The 17,061-nt window shown below is 34.6% G+C and overlaps 2 protein-coding genes across 4 annotated transcripts; both read right to left on the bottom strand.

The window, feature by feature from the left end:
• Nucleotides 269–5,131, bottom strand: LOC109351610 (3-ketoacyl-CoA thiolase 2, peroxisomal-like). The gene is made up of 14 exons (XM_019593120.1): nucleotides 4,999–5,131; nucleotides 4,223–4,275; nucleotides 4,035–4,119; nucleotides 3,689–3,815; nucleotides 3,230–3,328; nucleotides 2,973–3,040; nucleotides 2,782–2,889; nucleotides 2,577–2,654; nucleotides 2,364–2,496; nucleotides 2,142–2,238; nucleotides 1,624–1,747; nucleotides 1,148–1,256; nucleotides 947–1,030; nucleotides 269–375 (listed from the first exon to the last, which is right to left on the bottom strand). Exons 1-14 carry the CDS (start codon nucleotides 5,083–5,085, stop codon nucleotides 329–331), a joined length of 1,299 nt encoding a protein of 432 aa, XP_019448665.1. The 5' UTR covers nucleotides 5,086–5,131; the 3' UTR covers nucleotides 269–328.
• LOC109351591 lies at nucleotides 7,547–15,558 on the bottom strand. Of its 3 annotated transcripts, none has more exons than XM_019593100.1 (10): nucleotides 15,296–15,558; nucleotides 11,462–14,800; nucleotides 11,298–11,384; nucleotides 10,040–10,192; nucleotides 9,743–9,906; nucleotides 9,517–9,664; nucleotides 8,931–9,053; nucleotides 8,746–8,833; nucleotides 7,729–7,944; nucleotides 7,547–7,676 (listed from the first exon to the last, which is right to left on the bottom strand). In XM_019593100.1, the coding sequence occupies exons 2-9, from the start codon at nucleotides 14,375–14,377 to the stop codon at nucleotides 7,751–7,753; spliced, it is 3,873 nt and encodes a 1,290-aa protein (XP_019448645.1). In that variant the 5' UTR covers nucleotides 14,378–14,800; nucleotides 15,296–15,558; the 3' UTR covers nucleotides 7,547–7,676; nucleotides 7,729–7,750. The 3 variants fall into 3 exon arrangements, with proteins under 3 accessions (XP_019448645.1, XP_019448651.1, XP_019448636.1); XM_019593106.1 differs by having other exon boundaries at nucleotides 7,547–7,944; nucleotides 11,462–13,909; nucleotides 13,976–14,800; nucleotides 15,296–15,557; XM_019593091.1 differs by having other exon boundaries at nucleotides 7,547–7,944; nucleotides 15,296–15,557.

The raw sequence follows: 17,061 nt of genomic DNA, 5'->3' as shown, positions 1-17,061 counted from the left end.
ATTAAATGTTTCCAAATTTCTATGGTCATCTAGTTATGCTAAGTTTTTAATCATTAACATTTAAAGAAAAATTCAAGTTGACTTGGAATTTCTGATATCGACTTGTCATACTAAAGGTTATACAGATTATTATATAAAAAATGCATATTCGCAAGATTATAAATGGGTACACATCTGCTATCCCATACTTTGTGCCACTTCATGTGCCATGAGAAATTTAATTATTAAGTATTTTTCTGATCAATAACAAGCATGACACATGGAGTGACATAAAGTGTGGGAGAGCAGATATGCTCCCATTACAATTGATGTATACATGCGGCATCCTTCAAAACTCTCCCCTTTCAAATACTGCAGCAGCTCCCATTCCTGACCCTGAAATGATTCAAATTTCAATGATGATGTTCATCAAGGAAATGAATAACATTATAAACCCTCTCATGCATTTACTAGTAATGTGTTTATTATTCTCCTAATGTTCACATGACATTATATTAAACTGATGCAAGATGTTCATGATGGGTTTATTCAAGTGTGAAGTCTCACATCGGATATGAGAGGAGGAGTGAAAGAGTTTATAAGTAGGAAATGCCCATGAAACTAATACCTTAAGGTTTTAGTTCAAAATGTGGTGTCCCACTTGTGACTTTCCACTCTTCTCATACCTCCATAACAATGACTTGTGACTCATGGCCTCCTGCAAGACAACAACATTTCCGTTGTGCCGAGGCTTACGCTCAAGTAATACGTCCTTCCGTTCCTTGTGGTTATAAAATCAAATGCTATCTTATTTAAATACCAGCCTTCAATGAAGCTAACCATTGTCTCATGAACTAAGATTTTTTCACCCAACTTTTGACATGATAAGCATTTTTATATCATCCTCAAATGATGAATAGTTTTATATGGTATGAGTTATGGGTAGGCCAGAAGAAGAAAAAATCACCTATACACATTGAGATTACACCGTATCGACAATCTTTGCCACGACGCTTCATCTCATTCAATAAGGTTGCAACACATCGCGCACCTGACATAGAATAGTTGCATGTTAAATTCACCATTATATATTTATGCACCTCAAGTCATGAATTCATGTCAGCATAAGGTTCATAAACATTCATGAATATAAATTGATGAAGTTTACCTGTGGCACCCAAAGGATGTCCAAGAGCAATGGCACCACCATTGACATTGACCTTACTAGGATCAAGTGCCAATTTCTTGCAGGAATAAACAAACTGAGAAGCAAATGCCTACACAAGAGACAAGAACAATTTATTGCTTAGTACAACATTTACTAAAGTTAAGGTTGTTGCTTAGAGTCCACTTGCGAGTTGAGTTTTGGAGGGGAAAGACATTGGATGAGTCATATCCCAAGTGTATTTCATGGCTCTGAAGCCTTTTATCTTCCTCCAAAACCCAACTAGCAAACAGACTCTTAGTGACCATGAGGTCACGAGTTCAAATACTGGAAAGTGTCTTTCCGCTTGCAGGGGTAAATCTGTGTGCATTTACCCTCTCCGGACCCCACTAAGTGAAAGTCTCATGCACTTGGCCCGTAAATGTAGAATAAAAAGGATGTTGTGAATTATCATGACAACACTACTAAAACTATGTTACCTCATTGATTTCAAACAAGTCAATGTTACCAAGTTCAAGACCAGCAGATTTTACTGCAGCTGGAATAGCAAAAGCAGGTCCAATACCCATCACAGAAGGATCTACTCCAACAGCAGTAAAACTCCTACATAATTGAATGAAGGATATTAACATTTGCATTGAATTCTGTTTTTCATTTTAGCAATATAAAGGATGAAGAATGAGATTGTATTATAATCCTAACTTTGATTTAGATCATGTTTGTATATATTTACTAATATTTTATAGATTTATACTTATCTAAAATGTAAACCTGCCCATGTGTGTTTGATGCTATGCATAGCCGGTCGGCCGGTCCTAAGCCCGAATAAAAAGTGAAAGTTGTACTGGGCAGTCGATAGTCAACGTAAAAATTTATCATATCTCTGTGAGCTATGCATAGAGATTAGTCGTTTTTGAAGGACTGTGTCTAGATCCATAACGGATGTAACTAGCATTTGAAAAAAGGGTATCATTGTTTTTGCACCATTATTGTATACCTGAAGATTCCAAGAATAGGAAGCCCTTTTTGCAAAGCCACTCTTCTCTTCATGAGGAGCACTGCTGCAGCACCATCACTAACTTGGCTTGCATTCCCTGAAGTTAAAAAAATGACGTGAGAAATAGAGCAAAAAGATCCACTTGCGCATATCGACCCTCTCAGACTCCACTAAATGGGAGCCTCGTGCACTGGGCCGCCCTTTTTTACATATTTTGAGTACCTGCTGTTGTGGAACCGTCAGGCTTGAATGCAGGCTTCAGCTTTGCCAAATCAACCAAATTTGACTGTGGCCGGATACCATCATCAACAGATACTATAATTTGCTTCTCCTCTCCAGTTTTCGGGTCCACAATCTTAGGAAACAAAATCATTAGTAGTACTAAATTACGAATACTACAAGTGAAGGGAGTTAATCTTTGCAGTCGACACTTACCTTTGTAGAAACTGGAACGATTTCTTCTTTGAATTTACCGGCTGCTGTTGCAGCTGCAGCGCGCCTGTGAGACTCGACCTAATAACACAAATTAAAGGAGTCAATGCATCTTAAATAGATACATTGGATATTGAATAACGAAGGAAGACGGAACTTATGATAAACTTTTGCTTATTAAATACACTACTAGTCCTATCATACTCACAGCAGCCTGGTCTTGCTCCTGCCTTGTTACACCATAACGCGTTGCAACGTTCTCGGAAGTGATACCCATAGGAAGAAGACAATCTCCGGCTTGAGCACAGGTTTCTACCTGTTAACATAAAGAAAGGGTCAATCTGAATAAACCATGTTTCCAATGAAATGTGAACTTCAAGAAATACAACTGCAATGTACCTTTGGGTTAACTTTGCGAGTCGTTGAAATATTATCTTGTGACATAGACTCCAATCCTGCCCCAATGCCTGCATCAAATGATAGTAAGGTTAAAAAGTGCGGCCAAGTGCATGAGGCTCTAACTTAGTGGGGTCTGGGAATGGTAGATGCATGCAGCCTTACCCCGTAAGTGGAGAGATTGTTTCCGAGAAATGATAGTAAGATTAGGCAAAAAAATTAACACGATATTGACACACATAGTCTTGTTTCATTCTTACCGATGTCATAGAACCCAGCTTTTATATATGCAGCAACATCAGAAACAGCCTGAAGGCCAGATGAACATTGTCTATTGACAGTTCGAAGAGGCACCGTCTCTGGTTTAAAATTGGAAACATGAATTATAACTTGGAAATTGAGCAAAAACACAATAGCTCTAAACTTCGAATTCAACAAGATTTTCCTTTTAATCTTGTTTGTTCAAGCTTTATAAATAAATGCTTTCAAGTATTCTAAAAAGGTGATTTTTGCTATAACTTCTGCACAAATCAAAAGATATTTTTTGCTTCGCTACATTTATAAAAAGTGCTTTTAGCGAAAGCTTTAATATATAAATCAAGAGCTGTTTTACAGAAGTTAGAAAATACAGCTTTTCATCAGAGCAGAACTTCAGATTTTCTTCTACTTTTTACTAAAAGTTCAACCAAACAAACTTGTAACTGTGATAAATAATTTACCCGGAAAACCAGCATAGAATGCTGCCATTCTGCACTCAATTGCTCTTTCTGATCCTGGTCCTAGTACTGTGCCGACAACGATGTCTCCAACTTCAATTGGATTCACATTTGTTTTCTCTATTACAGCCTATATGAGAAATTGAGAACTGATAAAATAAGAAACTACGAACAGAAAAGGAAAAAAGATCATAAAATGAAGCTTAAGATGATTTTGACCGAAACCATTTCAATGTAAATAAATAACTTCCAATCATGAACCATTATAAATGACAACTAAACCATTTTTCTAGCATGACAATTTTTCTTCCTGATCAAATAATTCCTATTAACCAACCGAAGAGTTTACCTTTAGAACAGAAGCGAGAAGATCATCCGGAAGGGTATCCTTGAAGCCGCCGCGCTTCGCTTTGCATATGGCAGTACGATATGCACTGATTATTCGAAGTCATTAGTTTCAAACATACTGTAATTAACCAAAAGATTGAACAAGAAAAACAAAAGGCTAGCATTGATAGTGCAGATTAATGAACTTACGCGACAATTACAACGTCATCTTCCGAAAAATTCCCAGCAGCACAAATTGAAGCCTAATAATAAATGAGAAAAGGAATGAATGAATAAACTGAACCATCTCCAAAGTTGTTTCAAGTAAAGCATGTCTAAAATGCTTCAGAAGGTGAAATGTCAAAAGATTCACAAGAATATGAATACATATAATCTTAAGTTACATTTGTGTTCCATACATATCATATGAATCAAACTTGATACTATTACTAAGGATTCATTATTTTTTCGTACTACCAACGACAAGAGTATCCCTCACCCTGTGGATAAAGAACTAATACCTTTCGAGGTGCATGGCTGCCAGCCAGCCCCTCCCAACAAGTGTTTCAATCCCTTCTCAGGGATCGAACCCTTGACCTTTTCATCTTTCTAGGGATCTAACGAAAACTTACCCCACTAGACAAACACCTTGCCGATACATAAAAATTTCAAAAATGAGGGGTGTCATAAAAAGATTTACATAGTAAAATTAAGAAAAATAAATTCTTGGGGTTGACTTTATCATAGACAAATTACTCCCTACTTCTACCATCATAACCAAGACACAGTAATATGAAAAATGACAATGAATCAAACACTAACAAAAGAAGAAAAAAAACATTTGCTCCTGAAAACAAAAAAACATGAAATACTATAGAATACAAGAAACACATAAAAAAACAATATACATGTCATACTTTTATCGGCTGATATGAGGAAATACTTTATACTGAAAAGATTGAAATGGTGATAAGATATAAACATACTGATAGATCAGAATTAGATTGTTGTGTTTGAGAAATAGGTTGGAGTTGTTCAAGTAGGAGTTTTTGTCTTTGAATTGCTTTGTCCATGTTTGAGTAACAATGTATGTGTTTTTCACTCTTTCCCTTAACTAAGTTACTCTTTATGAGTTTCTAGCAAAGTATAGTATATACTTTGGAAAAGGAATAACATTTATATAATGGGTAGTTGAGAAATAATAAATGGGAGACGTTGACTTTGAAAAACACTAGTGAAGTTCATGCACTAGAACATTATTTTAGGAAGTAGATATTGTTGAATATGTTTAATTAAGATTTATGATAATCTTATTTCTCTCTTTACTTTTATATTTTAATTTCTAAGGGACAATCATTTCCAGACTATATAAAACATTATGAATGGGGTGTAATATCTGAGGATTACAAGTGTAAAGATTTATACACGGTTAGTCTTATTTATTACTCATTTTTGGTGAGTAAGAGAAAAAAAACGTATATATTAATAGTGTATGAGTTTTATATACTTTTATTGTATCATTTGACATTTATACTTAATCTTTGACTCTTGAAAAAAAAGTAATTCATATGAGTGAAATGAATTATAAATCGACTGTATATAAATTTTTAAATTGACATTCAACTATTTCTTTTTTTTAATATGATTTCATTAATAAAAATATAAAGAAAATATTATTATCAATAATATATTTCTTACTTTAAATATAATTAAAAGATTTTTTTTAGAGAATAAAGTATTTCCTCACACTAGGGGATAATTGATTTCTTTCGGTTAGTAAAAACATACATGTGTGTTGTTTACTTGTTTTATTTAATTTTAGAGATATTTTTATAGAAAATAATTAAATAGGACACATATTATGATTTTAATGGTTGGAGTATATAACTTATATTTTTGAAGAACATACTCTATTTTTTTTATTTTTTGTATGAAGTTTGAAAGTGAAATATGATTTTGGTGGAAAAGAAAGCACATGGCACGTTTTCCACATAATGTGAGCTGGTTTTGATAGATAAACACATGCATTAGCTTTTATTGAGACTTTTTTTTTATATGGAATACTTTTAATTTATTTTATTTTCTGGAATAGCATCTGAATTTTCAAATTACTACCCCTCATCACATTCTAATTAAGATACAGCTCATTTTGTAATAAAAATTAGACTAAAGACTTATTTTGATCTCTTCAAAAATTGTGTAAAAGTTTAGTGACTAGAAAATTAAAAATTTTTGTGAATATCATTTTAAATTTTTACATTTTTAAAAATTAAATTATTAAATAAGGACAAAAGTAAATATTAAGCCTAAAAACAAAAATTGAAAGGTAGTGGTGCTACCTAATCTTATTGTTGTTTCTTAAGGCTGAAATTAATGATATTAAACTCACATCAATCAATGACTCAGTCAGAATATTAAATTAATGAATTACTGGTTGGATTATTGGGTTAATGTTAGACTGGTTGGCTCAGTTTATGTAAAAAAATTATAATATTAAGTAACATTATTTAAGTTTAGGTTAGATATTCAGTTCAAAATTGTTGGCTGAAATGCACCAACGGAAATCACCATCTTCATCTTGCTTGTAAATATGTTATTTCAGAAAACAATTAATTACAGTATGTATGGTTAACAAATAATTAGGAAAAAGTGCATTGAAATCATCATTAAAATATAAATTAATTGAAAATAAGTAAATTTCAGAATTAATAATGAGACGATAAAATAATATTGGTATAAATAAAAAACTAAAATTACATAACAATGATATGATGGCCAAAATTAAAAAACAATCAGGATGAATGAAAATTTTGCATTGTTCATAATTTAAATTTTTTATTTATGTAAATATCAATTCCACTAACAAATAAAGTTTAATGAATAATTACGAAGAAAAATAGTTTACGGTAGTAACTTATGAAAAATATGAAGTTTAAGAGGGTTTTCACACTTTTCTCAATAATTACTTATACTCAATCTTTGGTTAATAATCTACATAATAATAAAGGAAATTTGAAGGTGATTTTTGTTTTCACCTTATTTTACCCCTACTAATAACTTAAAGATGGAGATACCTTATTTTTGTGAATCCCCTTTATCAAATAGAAATTATTATCCTCTAAATGTTCTACCATGTTCAAAATTTATCTCTTAATAATATAACAAACATAAAGTTTTTGAGATTTTTATCTCTTGTTTTTTTTATACAAAATCACCAATTCCAACAGGTAAATTTTAATAATTTCATCCCTTTATTTAATTTTTATTATGAAAATGTCATTTATTAAAAACTTGTGTCATGTGTGATGCCAATAATCACAAAAATGTGGACTATCTCAAAAAATTTGTGCATATATAGGGGAACACTCTTCCAGGCACAATTCTCGGTATATACACTCAGGGTCTGTTTGCGAGTTAAGTTTTAGAAGAGAATGGAAGGTTTCACCGTCATTTTACTAGTATATTTTTCGGCTTTCAAGCCTTCCCTTTTCCCTCTAGAACCCGAATGGCAAACAGACCCTAAAAAGCAGAAAATTGAGAGATACAATCAACTATATATCATGATCTCAATTTCCAACATTTACAAGAAAAGATATCATGTCTAAACCAGAATAAGAAGAAACAATTGGCAACTATTATTCTAACCCTTCAAGCATTTATGCCACCCAACCCTCAAAGATAAGGTCTTTTAATAACAATCATAACTGCAAAAATATGCCTTGGTTTCAAGAAGAAGCACTAGACCTTAACTGACATGCCTGACAATCCCTTTGCTTGAAGGGTCATAAACATAGATCGCAACCTGCGTGTTATCTCTGTGAATGACGGTCGGCTTTCTGGATTACGTGACCAACATTCTTCCATGAGCTTCCTCCATTCGGCATCGCAATGTTCCGGAATAGGTGGTCGAAGAGTGTTCTTTACTATCCCCCCTAAAAGCACACCATCGAAAAGGAAGTCGGAAATGTAAGACATGAAGTTAATATTTTCTAGGAAGGGCATATAAACACAGCCTTGCTCCTACAAGCAGAGAGAATGGTTTCGAGAATTGAATCAGTAACCTCCAAGTCACAAGACAACAACCTTACCGTTGTGCCGAAGCTTACTCTCCCCATGTTTGGCTCTGAATAAGCCCAACTGGGAGTATAGCGCACTTCAAGTCAGTATACATTTCGAAAAAAAATTACATTCTTCTATTTCTAGCATGATTTGTTCCATTCAACTATCTTCTTACATTCACCATTATTTTTCATAAGGTTATTGTGCCACTGAGGAAAAAACTTTCCAATTACAACAGCTATGGTAGACACAAGAAAACAACAATTTAAATCAAGAGCACAACCAAACAAGCCCAAAGCTACTAAGAATAAGACTAATAACATAATTAAATAAGAAAATAATCAAAATAGAGGTGGCCTAGTGCATGAGCTTCCACCTGATCGGGTTTGACGACAGTAGATGTACGCAGCCTTACCCTTACAAACGAAGAGGTTATTTCCATGATTTGAATACACGACATCTAGTTCACAAGGCAAGCTCAAAAAATTTCTCTTTGTCTGATAAAAAATTGGATAGTGCTCTTAAATTCCCAATTGCTTATACAATTGAGATTTTTATATGTTGATTAACATAACTTTATTAAGATTGATGAATATTATAATTAATTTGTAAAAAAAACTATCAACAGAAAAAACTGAACAGGTATGAGAGTGATATTGTTCACATAATCTTACCGATAATGGCGCCACAATGCATATCCGCGTAAGGTTCCTCCCCAGTCAATATCTCCCACATTGAGATGCCAAATGAGAAAACATCAACCTGTAAAACTCACTCCATAAGCTAAAATTCCCACAAAACATCATTGATTCCTTTGAATCACTCAAATAACTAAATTTATATGAATGATGTGACTAACCTTTTCCGAAACCCTGCTGCTGCTACCATTCAACAGCTCTGGTGCCATCCATGGAAGGGTTCCGCGCACACCACCGGATACCAGGGTATTGCGTTTAATTCTTGATAATCCAAAATCTCCAACCTGGAAAAGAATAATCAACAAAAACATGGTCAAACCATGTAAGCCAAATTCATAAAATTCAAACATTAAAGTCTACAATCAAAAAAGGGTTTAATCTCAACCACACCAAGGATTTTGAATATATATTAATCTAATATATAAAAAGGGTGGTTCAGTGCACGAGGTTCTCACCTAGTAGGGTCTGAGAATGGTAGATGTATGCAGCCTTACCCTCGCAAGCGAGGAGACCGTCCCCATGATCTCCCGGTCATAAGGCAAACAACCTTACTGTTGCACCACGACTCACCCTCATTGATCAAATATATACATGGGTCTTAATTTCCATAACTACTAGATATGAACTAACATATACATAATGAATCTGAACTTCATTAACATACATAATTTGACTCTGGACACTAACAATCACAAAATCTCTATTCATTTGCGAAATGAAATGAAACTACAGTTCTTGAATTCTTACCTTGCATACGGGCCGTTGTGGATCCCTTAGATTGACTAGCAAATTGTCACACTTCAAATCAAAATGGACAATATTTTTTGAATGCAAATATTCCATACCAAAAGCTGCATCCATGGCAATTGCTAGCTTTTTACGATGATCTAGTAATCTGCAGCAAGAGTTGGAGACTCAGTATCTGGATATAAAACTATTAAAATGATATCGAGAGAAAAATGATAAATGCTACCTATCTTTCGTGATGAGGACATGCCTAAGGGAACCATTAACCATATACTCAGTCACAGTTGCCAAGGTTCCTCCAGATCCATCCGGTACTATCCCATAAAATGCAACCACGTTAGGATGGTGAAGATTTGAAAGGATTTGTGCCTCTCTCCAAAAGTCTTTTGTCTAACCACACGCCAAGAAAAATAATCACTGTTATGTACAGAGTGCTTTCTACTTCATGGAAAACCGGCTTTATTTAGATCGGGAAAATTGTACATAACATGGTGTTGAGAAGTAATTTTCACAAAAGACTCACCAATCTTTCTTGCTCAGAATATCTCCCTGCAAAGCAGCTCTTTTTAATTCTCTTTATAGCAATATCTGATCCACGCCATTTTCCATGATAAACCGTTCCATAAGTACCAGATCCTAACTCCTGAAGTTCTTCAAGATCATCGTTCCTTATTATCTGAATTACAAGCTAAAAGTCAGTTATACCCAATAGGAAAACTATTTGTATGATGTAAAGCAGAAATGAACCAGAAAACAGGAAATTATTTAACAATCATAAGCACAACGATGATAGGATAATAAGAAGACAATGTGATCAAAGATTCTAGAAGAAGCAAACACAATATTATTGTCCTTTAGGCCTAGTTAGCCTTAGAGGTCAATTATATCAAGTTAGTAGCAAGGTAGTATGCATTCATGATTCATTGAAGTAAAAGGAAATTTTGTGTATTCATTGTGGCAGCAGAGCATTCGCATCACTGGGGTTATAGAAAACTAGGCATCACAATGCCCTTCAAAGGGCGGCCCAATGTTGCAGTGCACGAAGATCCCACCTAGTCGGTATGGGGAGGATATATGTAAGCAGTCTTACTCCGGCTAGTGGAGAGGCTATTTCCAAGATTTGAACATATGACCTCTTAGCCACTAAGTATCAACCTTACTATTGCGCCAAGGTTTACCCTTCAACTTGAGAGAATTAGCAGATTTTATTTCAGAAAAGGAAAAAGATTGGGAGGCTTTTTATCCAGAACACATGAAAATATTTAATATCTGCCTTTGTTAAAAAAATATAAGTGACAAAATAAAATTCCATTCAACAATTTTTTATATAAAGAAACCGGTTTCATAAAAAAAGGTCTGAAATCAAAATTTAAATATCTGATGTATGCCGTCATAAGGACCAATACAAAATTATTTTACTAGAGGCGCAAATATAAATCTTCACCATACATTACATGGATACAGTTGTATAAAGGCTATAAGTATAGAAGGATCTCAAGTAAAGAAGGATCTACTATTATGATTTTGCCATTGACGGATTAATATAACTCTCATCACCGAAGATAGGAGTTATTGAGTTTAAAGCAAAAATAAGAACATCTATTATTTTTTCAAGTTGCTGAACAAGAAATGAGTCCTCTATTGGAGCCGAATACTCTCAACAGATAGCTAGATGTGTCATTTCAAGCTAGCACGATGCTAATCAGCATGATAATAAAACACAGGTTCTGATCTTGAAAAACGTAAAAGCCAAAAAATGGAATATTTCAATGATGGACAACCTGCAAACCGTAGATGCTTGCTTCCATTTCTGCTATCATTGCATCAGTGAGGAATTCATTCCTGTCTGATTCATCATCTTTAAAATCCTATAAATAAAAGCAAAATATTCAGAACATAAGTAGGGAATTAGCTAAGATTCAAATCTTATTTAAGTTTTTCCTACCTCAGGTTCAGACTCTCGGATGATGCTCTCTTCCTCTGTAGGAGACAAGGATACAACACGACTTCCATTTTCATCCACGATTTTTGGGGTGATTGTCAATGAAGAATCAATGTCTGGAGGAGCAATACTAATCATGTCTTCTATTGCAGAAAATGGCTCCACTTGGTTTACATCATTGTGCTTCTCTGATCTTCTTGATTGTTCAGACATGACATCGCCAGCTTTTGACTTTTCAGCAAAATGGCCACTGGTAACCCGATCAACCATCTGGTCTGAACTGGTTATCAAGTCATGATCAATATTCATCTTTGGAATGGGCTGGTGGTTCATAGACAAGATTGAACTTGGACCAGGACCATCCTTAAGTACAGCAGGATACAATGATGCAGAGCTTAAAGTCGGATTTTCATGAAGACCTGCACCCTTCAGATTTACAGAAGGGTGAACATGTGGTGCTTTACAAGGATCTAAGTTAATGGACAGTTCAAACATATCACCAAGAGAAGTTTTGTCACTAGAAGTTTCTCCACATTTGAAAGTCGAACTATTTAAGTCAGAGTTTCTTGTCAATGAAAAATCAGTACCTTGCTCACCATTCAAACCTTCGGCCACAGCACATTTCTTACCATCACTAGTCTTTTGGCTGGTGTCAAGAAGATGATAAGGGATTTTGTCGGCATGATTATTCATGCAGACTCCCATCGTGCCTAATGATACAGCAACCCTATCCTTTGGATGTAGCTCCCTATCCTTTTGCATATTAACCTTGGCATTCAAATTATTAGAAGGGAAGGAGTCCAAAAGATTCAACTCAGTGACATGAACCCTATGATCGGAGGATGCTTCGCCCTCGTAAATCTTGCTCTCCTTTGTCTCAGTAGGATTCTTTTCTTCAATTCTCTTAATCATTTCTGAAGTCAAAGAATTCTCCTCAGCATGCTTCACTACAAAGCTAGACCCACTTAGATTAGTTTGAGCAACCGGGTACTTTTTTTCAATTAAAATGCTATCACTATGAACAAGACCATTCATTCCCGGTGATTCTGAATATGGAAACGAGGATGCAACATCATGCCTTCTGTGCAGTTCAGATGAATGAATATTATTTGTTATCTTACTTTGTATTTGAGGATAAAGGAGAATGGAATCATTATGTATCTCCAGAATGTTCCTCTGTGAGACACTAGAGTGTAACATTGAAGATGATGGAGCCTTTGCCTGGTCCAAGGAGAAAGATAGGCCAGTTCCTTCTTGTGAGCAGTATCCAGATCTTGTTTCACACTCATGCAACTGCGAATCAGAAAAGGCATGAGGCATTCCAAAAGGGGAGAACGTAGTACCATCAGATTCGGCATGTTGGCGGATTGGGTCATCCACACGTGAAGGAGGATTTCCAGAGAGGGGTATTCTTTCCTTATGCAAGGGCCTTTTACTAAAAAATTTATCACTGTAACCGTCACTTGGATTAACATATAAAGGAGTCACAGTTTCCTTGTCAGGATTGTAGTTGCCAATATGCTGTTCATAGTGCTTCTCCAGCTTACGAACATCGTTGTGTTGATTAAGAAGACTGTTACTTAACAAAGTCACAGGTACTTGTTGAGAGTATCTTCTATCAGCAGTGCTTATACTGGAGTTCTCAGGTTGTAGCTGAGCTGTAACAAAGGATGTGTTGCTCTCGGTACTTCCTTGGCACGAATTATTAGCAAGCAACTGTGTATAACCGATGCTTGAACCTCTTCCCTCAATTCGAATCGGGGATATCAGTGGAGATTGAATGTGGGGTCTGTGAAGATTCAGGGAATCATTAAAAGTTCCATTTGGATTTAAAGCATTACCACCACCTTTAGCGTCCAAAGGATAAGGGGATATGGGAGAAGGGGCGAGATTCAAACTTGTATCCAACTGACTCGCCTCATTTGTCGAACAATGCCCTCCAATGCTTTTTCCATGAATAGGGTCTGTTATGCCATTCACGGCAACAACATATTGGTAACCGGGATCACTCTGCTGAATGTTGCTAGCCTCAAATGAAGAAGTCTCTTCAGATTCACCCAAAGGAACTAAAAATATTCTGTGTCTCTGAGAACCTTCATGCCTTTCAAGCCCATAGTATTCCTCTATCATATTTTGAAGATCTTCATCAGAGGAGACAGATATTAGAGCATCAAGATCCTCCCCTGGAAGTTGATATTTGATTGTGTGGGGCTGGTTGCAAATACCCGAGGTCTTCTTCACAAGCGCTTCCCATGAGATATCCTTTCGGATAGATATCATATGAGTCTGTCCCCCTACATATCTGAGTTTCCCATCACTGGGCCTTGGTAATACTTTCCCACCAAAGCTGCATAGAAACTTCATTTTCTCAGGACGATAATCATCGAAAACTCCTGAACCAGAATGATCATCCGAATAAGTAGATTCATACTCATATTGCGCACAAGGGGACACAATTGGCCGATGGCCAGATATGTCACTAATTAACTCACCAATGACCTTCCTTGAGGTATGGGAATCACCAGCTTCCTTATTGCTTTTGCTTATACTATTTACAAAAGCCCCATTCTCCATCTCCTGGGTTGGCTCTTTCATAGAAGAAATAAAGTCGCTTATCTCGGAACTCTCAGATTCCATTCTCCTCAACCCCAAAATTTTAGTAAGACCTTCATACTTAACATGGCCATTCTCCCTATTCAACCCAAACCTATCTTCATGCTTCCGGTATCTCTCAGGTGAAGCAGGAACTCTTCTAGAAGCAATTCCGTTGTTACCAAATGGCACATAAAATTCTTCCTCTTCCCAAACAGAGATATCGTTATGTACACACTGACCTGTTGCATTTGAAAAGGGAGGCAACAAGCTATGATCCTTCCCGGTATTGGTACCTAACAGGTTTCTTGCTTTATTCAGTGCCATAAATAGTAGTTTCTCAACTGCTCAAGCTGCAAGCTCTTTTCAGGGGAATGCTGATACAATAATCGGCCGAGAAGTACTAATAGTCGAACAACCCATATTCTACACTATTAACACCGAAGTTCAACATGTAATTACTAATCGATGTCCAATTACTAGTTGACATAACAATTTTGGGGATGCTGAACTGCAGCAAGAATACAATTTCGCAACCGAAGCAAGGTGCACGACGTTCCAGCGATGAAATGGGCTCGATTTAGACACTCTATCTTGCTATATATATAAAAGCACAGATGAACTAATCTCAGATTATTGATAAAAAAGGGGGCAAAAGAGGAACTACAACAAAGTGATGAAGATTCCAAACAAAACTGAGAACCCTTTTATCACCAATAATCTGAATCAATCAAATTCTACCACCACCACCTTCATCAACATTACAAAACCAATATGAGCAAATCAGGATAAAAACAAAATAAACAACAACAATCAAACATTTATCTGGGTCGGCTACATGGACCGGAAAATGTCATAATGCAATTGTAGTCGGTAATTAAAAATGGAGCACATCTGATGTCCCACTTTCTGTACCACTCCTTGTATCATCATCTCTAATTGGTTTTTGAAAAAAATTAATTATTTAAGTTAAAAATGTAATTATTAAATAATTTTCTGACCAATCATGCCTGTATAGAGTGTTCTATGACACAAATAAGTGAGACGGCAGATGTGGACCCAATTAAAAAAGGTGGCCCAGTCCACGATTGAAAAGACACTCATGCAAATAATCAGTTTCTAAGTTTTGAACTCGTGACCTCAATATCATAAGACAAACAACCTTAACATTACGCGCCGAGGCAATTCATGCAATAATTTAAAATGGGAAACAATCAAAATTCAAATTTTTTTTATAAATATTACCTGAAATTGGAAATAAATAAAAAAACCAATTGATCAGAATGCTCTGTTTTCCTCTGTTCCACCTCTGTTTTCCATCTCAAAAATGGTGATAAAATTGGAGTTGGAAATTGAGGCTTCTTCAGAGAGAGAGAAAAATGAAAAAGTGGGGTTGGGAAAAGATGAATTGAAATGAGAAAATTGAATGAGGTGATGATGAAAAAAAGGGTATAAACGTGGCTTGTGAAGGAGAGATAATTTTGCGCCAAAATCACTCTCTTTTCTTCTCCTTTCCCTACGTGCTCCAATCTCATTTTTTTCAACAACTTTTTCCATTTTCGATTAATAATTAAAGCATCTATATCTATATTTATATTTTTTCCTTTATTCGGGTGTGAAGTTGAAATAGTTTAGAAGTAGAATATGTCAATAAAACTAATGTTTAAGATGATTTTGATTCACGATACAATGTGACTTTTCACTCCTTCCATATCTGATAACAATGAAATTCTGGAGTGGGTCGGAAGTCCTCAATCTACTCCAATTATATATTGTATACTTATAATTTGAAAAGGAATGAACTTGCAAAGTTTGCATGAATAGGGAAAATGGAGAAAACACTTCCATGCTACATACTTATATTTAAGTAAGGAATAGGTAAAGCCGGAATGAGTCGAACCGAGTCAAACAAGAGTTCAACTTGATAATGATTGGTTCGACTCGAGTTCGATACGATTTAATTTTTTTAGCTCGAGTTCAGTTCGGTTAAAATTCGTGACTCAGTTCATTTGGACAACATAAATAGTTAATTAATTTTTAAAAAAAATACTACAATTTTTTTTATACATATAAATATAACCATCTTTATATTGATAACAATAAATATAAAAAATAATGTATGAGTATTGTGTGTATATATATATATCGAGCTAGCTCATAAACCTAACGAGTCCAACTATATCCAAGTCGAGTTTGGTTCTTTAATTTAACGAGCTCAATTTTCAGCTCAAGTTTGACTCATTTGGTTCATAAACCAAGTTTATCGAGCTAAATAACGAATCGAATTTCAAACAAATACCGAGTTGGTTTGGTTCATTGTCATCCATAGAAATAAATATCATATGATATTATTTCTAACTTAGGAGACTCTATATATATAAAAATAAAGATATGCAACAATGTATATGAATTTTATATATTATAATTATATCATTTCTATAAACTAACATATCAAAATTGCCAAAACAAGGCAAAAGAGACAACAATATTCACTTGGCATATCTTAATCCAAATCAAGATGAATGACATCATAAAATCAAACTCCAAATAATATGTTGATCATTTTTTCAACTTTGACTAGATTTAGAAAATCTTATTTTAAGTTCATCTAATCATCACCATAATTTATGAAACTTAGCAAAAAAAAATTTTAATCTTTTTTGTCTATTTAATTTTTTAGTGAGTAAATAAAAACCTACAAGAAAAAAAAATGTAGAAGTTTTCCCTTTGTTACATATTATACAAATATAAAGTGTAGTTTAATGCCCCAAATATTGTATCCTATATTTAAAACATTATATCCATGGATATCCACTTACAAATATAGATATTCTAGAATTCAATAGATTAGTTAAAAAAAATAACATCATAAAATTTTCTTACAACGTAATTCTATATTGACTTTTAGATATAAATAAATAATATAGTTAGTCTATATAAATATTTATAGTGAAAATATATAAATATAATAGTCATGTTACTTTCCACAATAGGGGGACTAATTTCATTAT

This window comes from Lupinus angustifolius, chromosome LG01 (assembly GCF_001865875.1).
Source record: "Lupinus angustifolius cultivar Tanjil chromosome LG01, LupAngTanjil_v1.0, whole genome shotgun sequence".
Classification (NCBI taxonomy): Eukaryota; Viridiplantae; Streptophyta; class Magnoliopsida; order Fabales; family Fabaceae; genus Lupinus; species Lupinus angustifolius.
The sequence above is the reverse complement of the archived record's forward strand: the minus strand, read 5'-3'. Positions and strand labels throughout refer to the sequence as shown.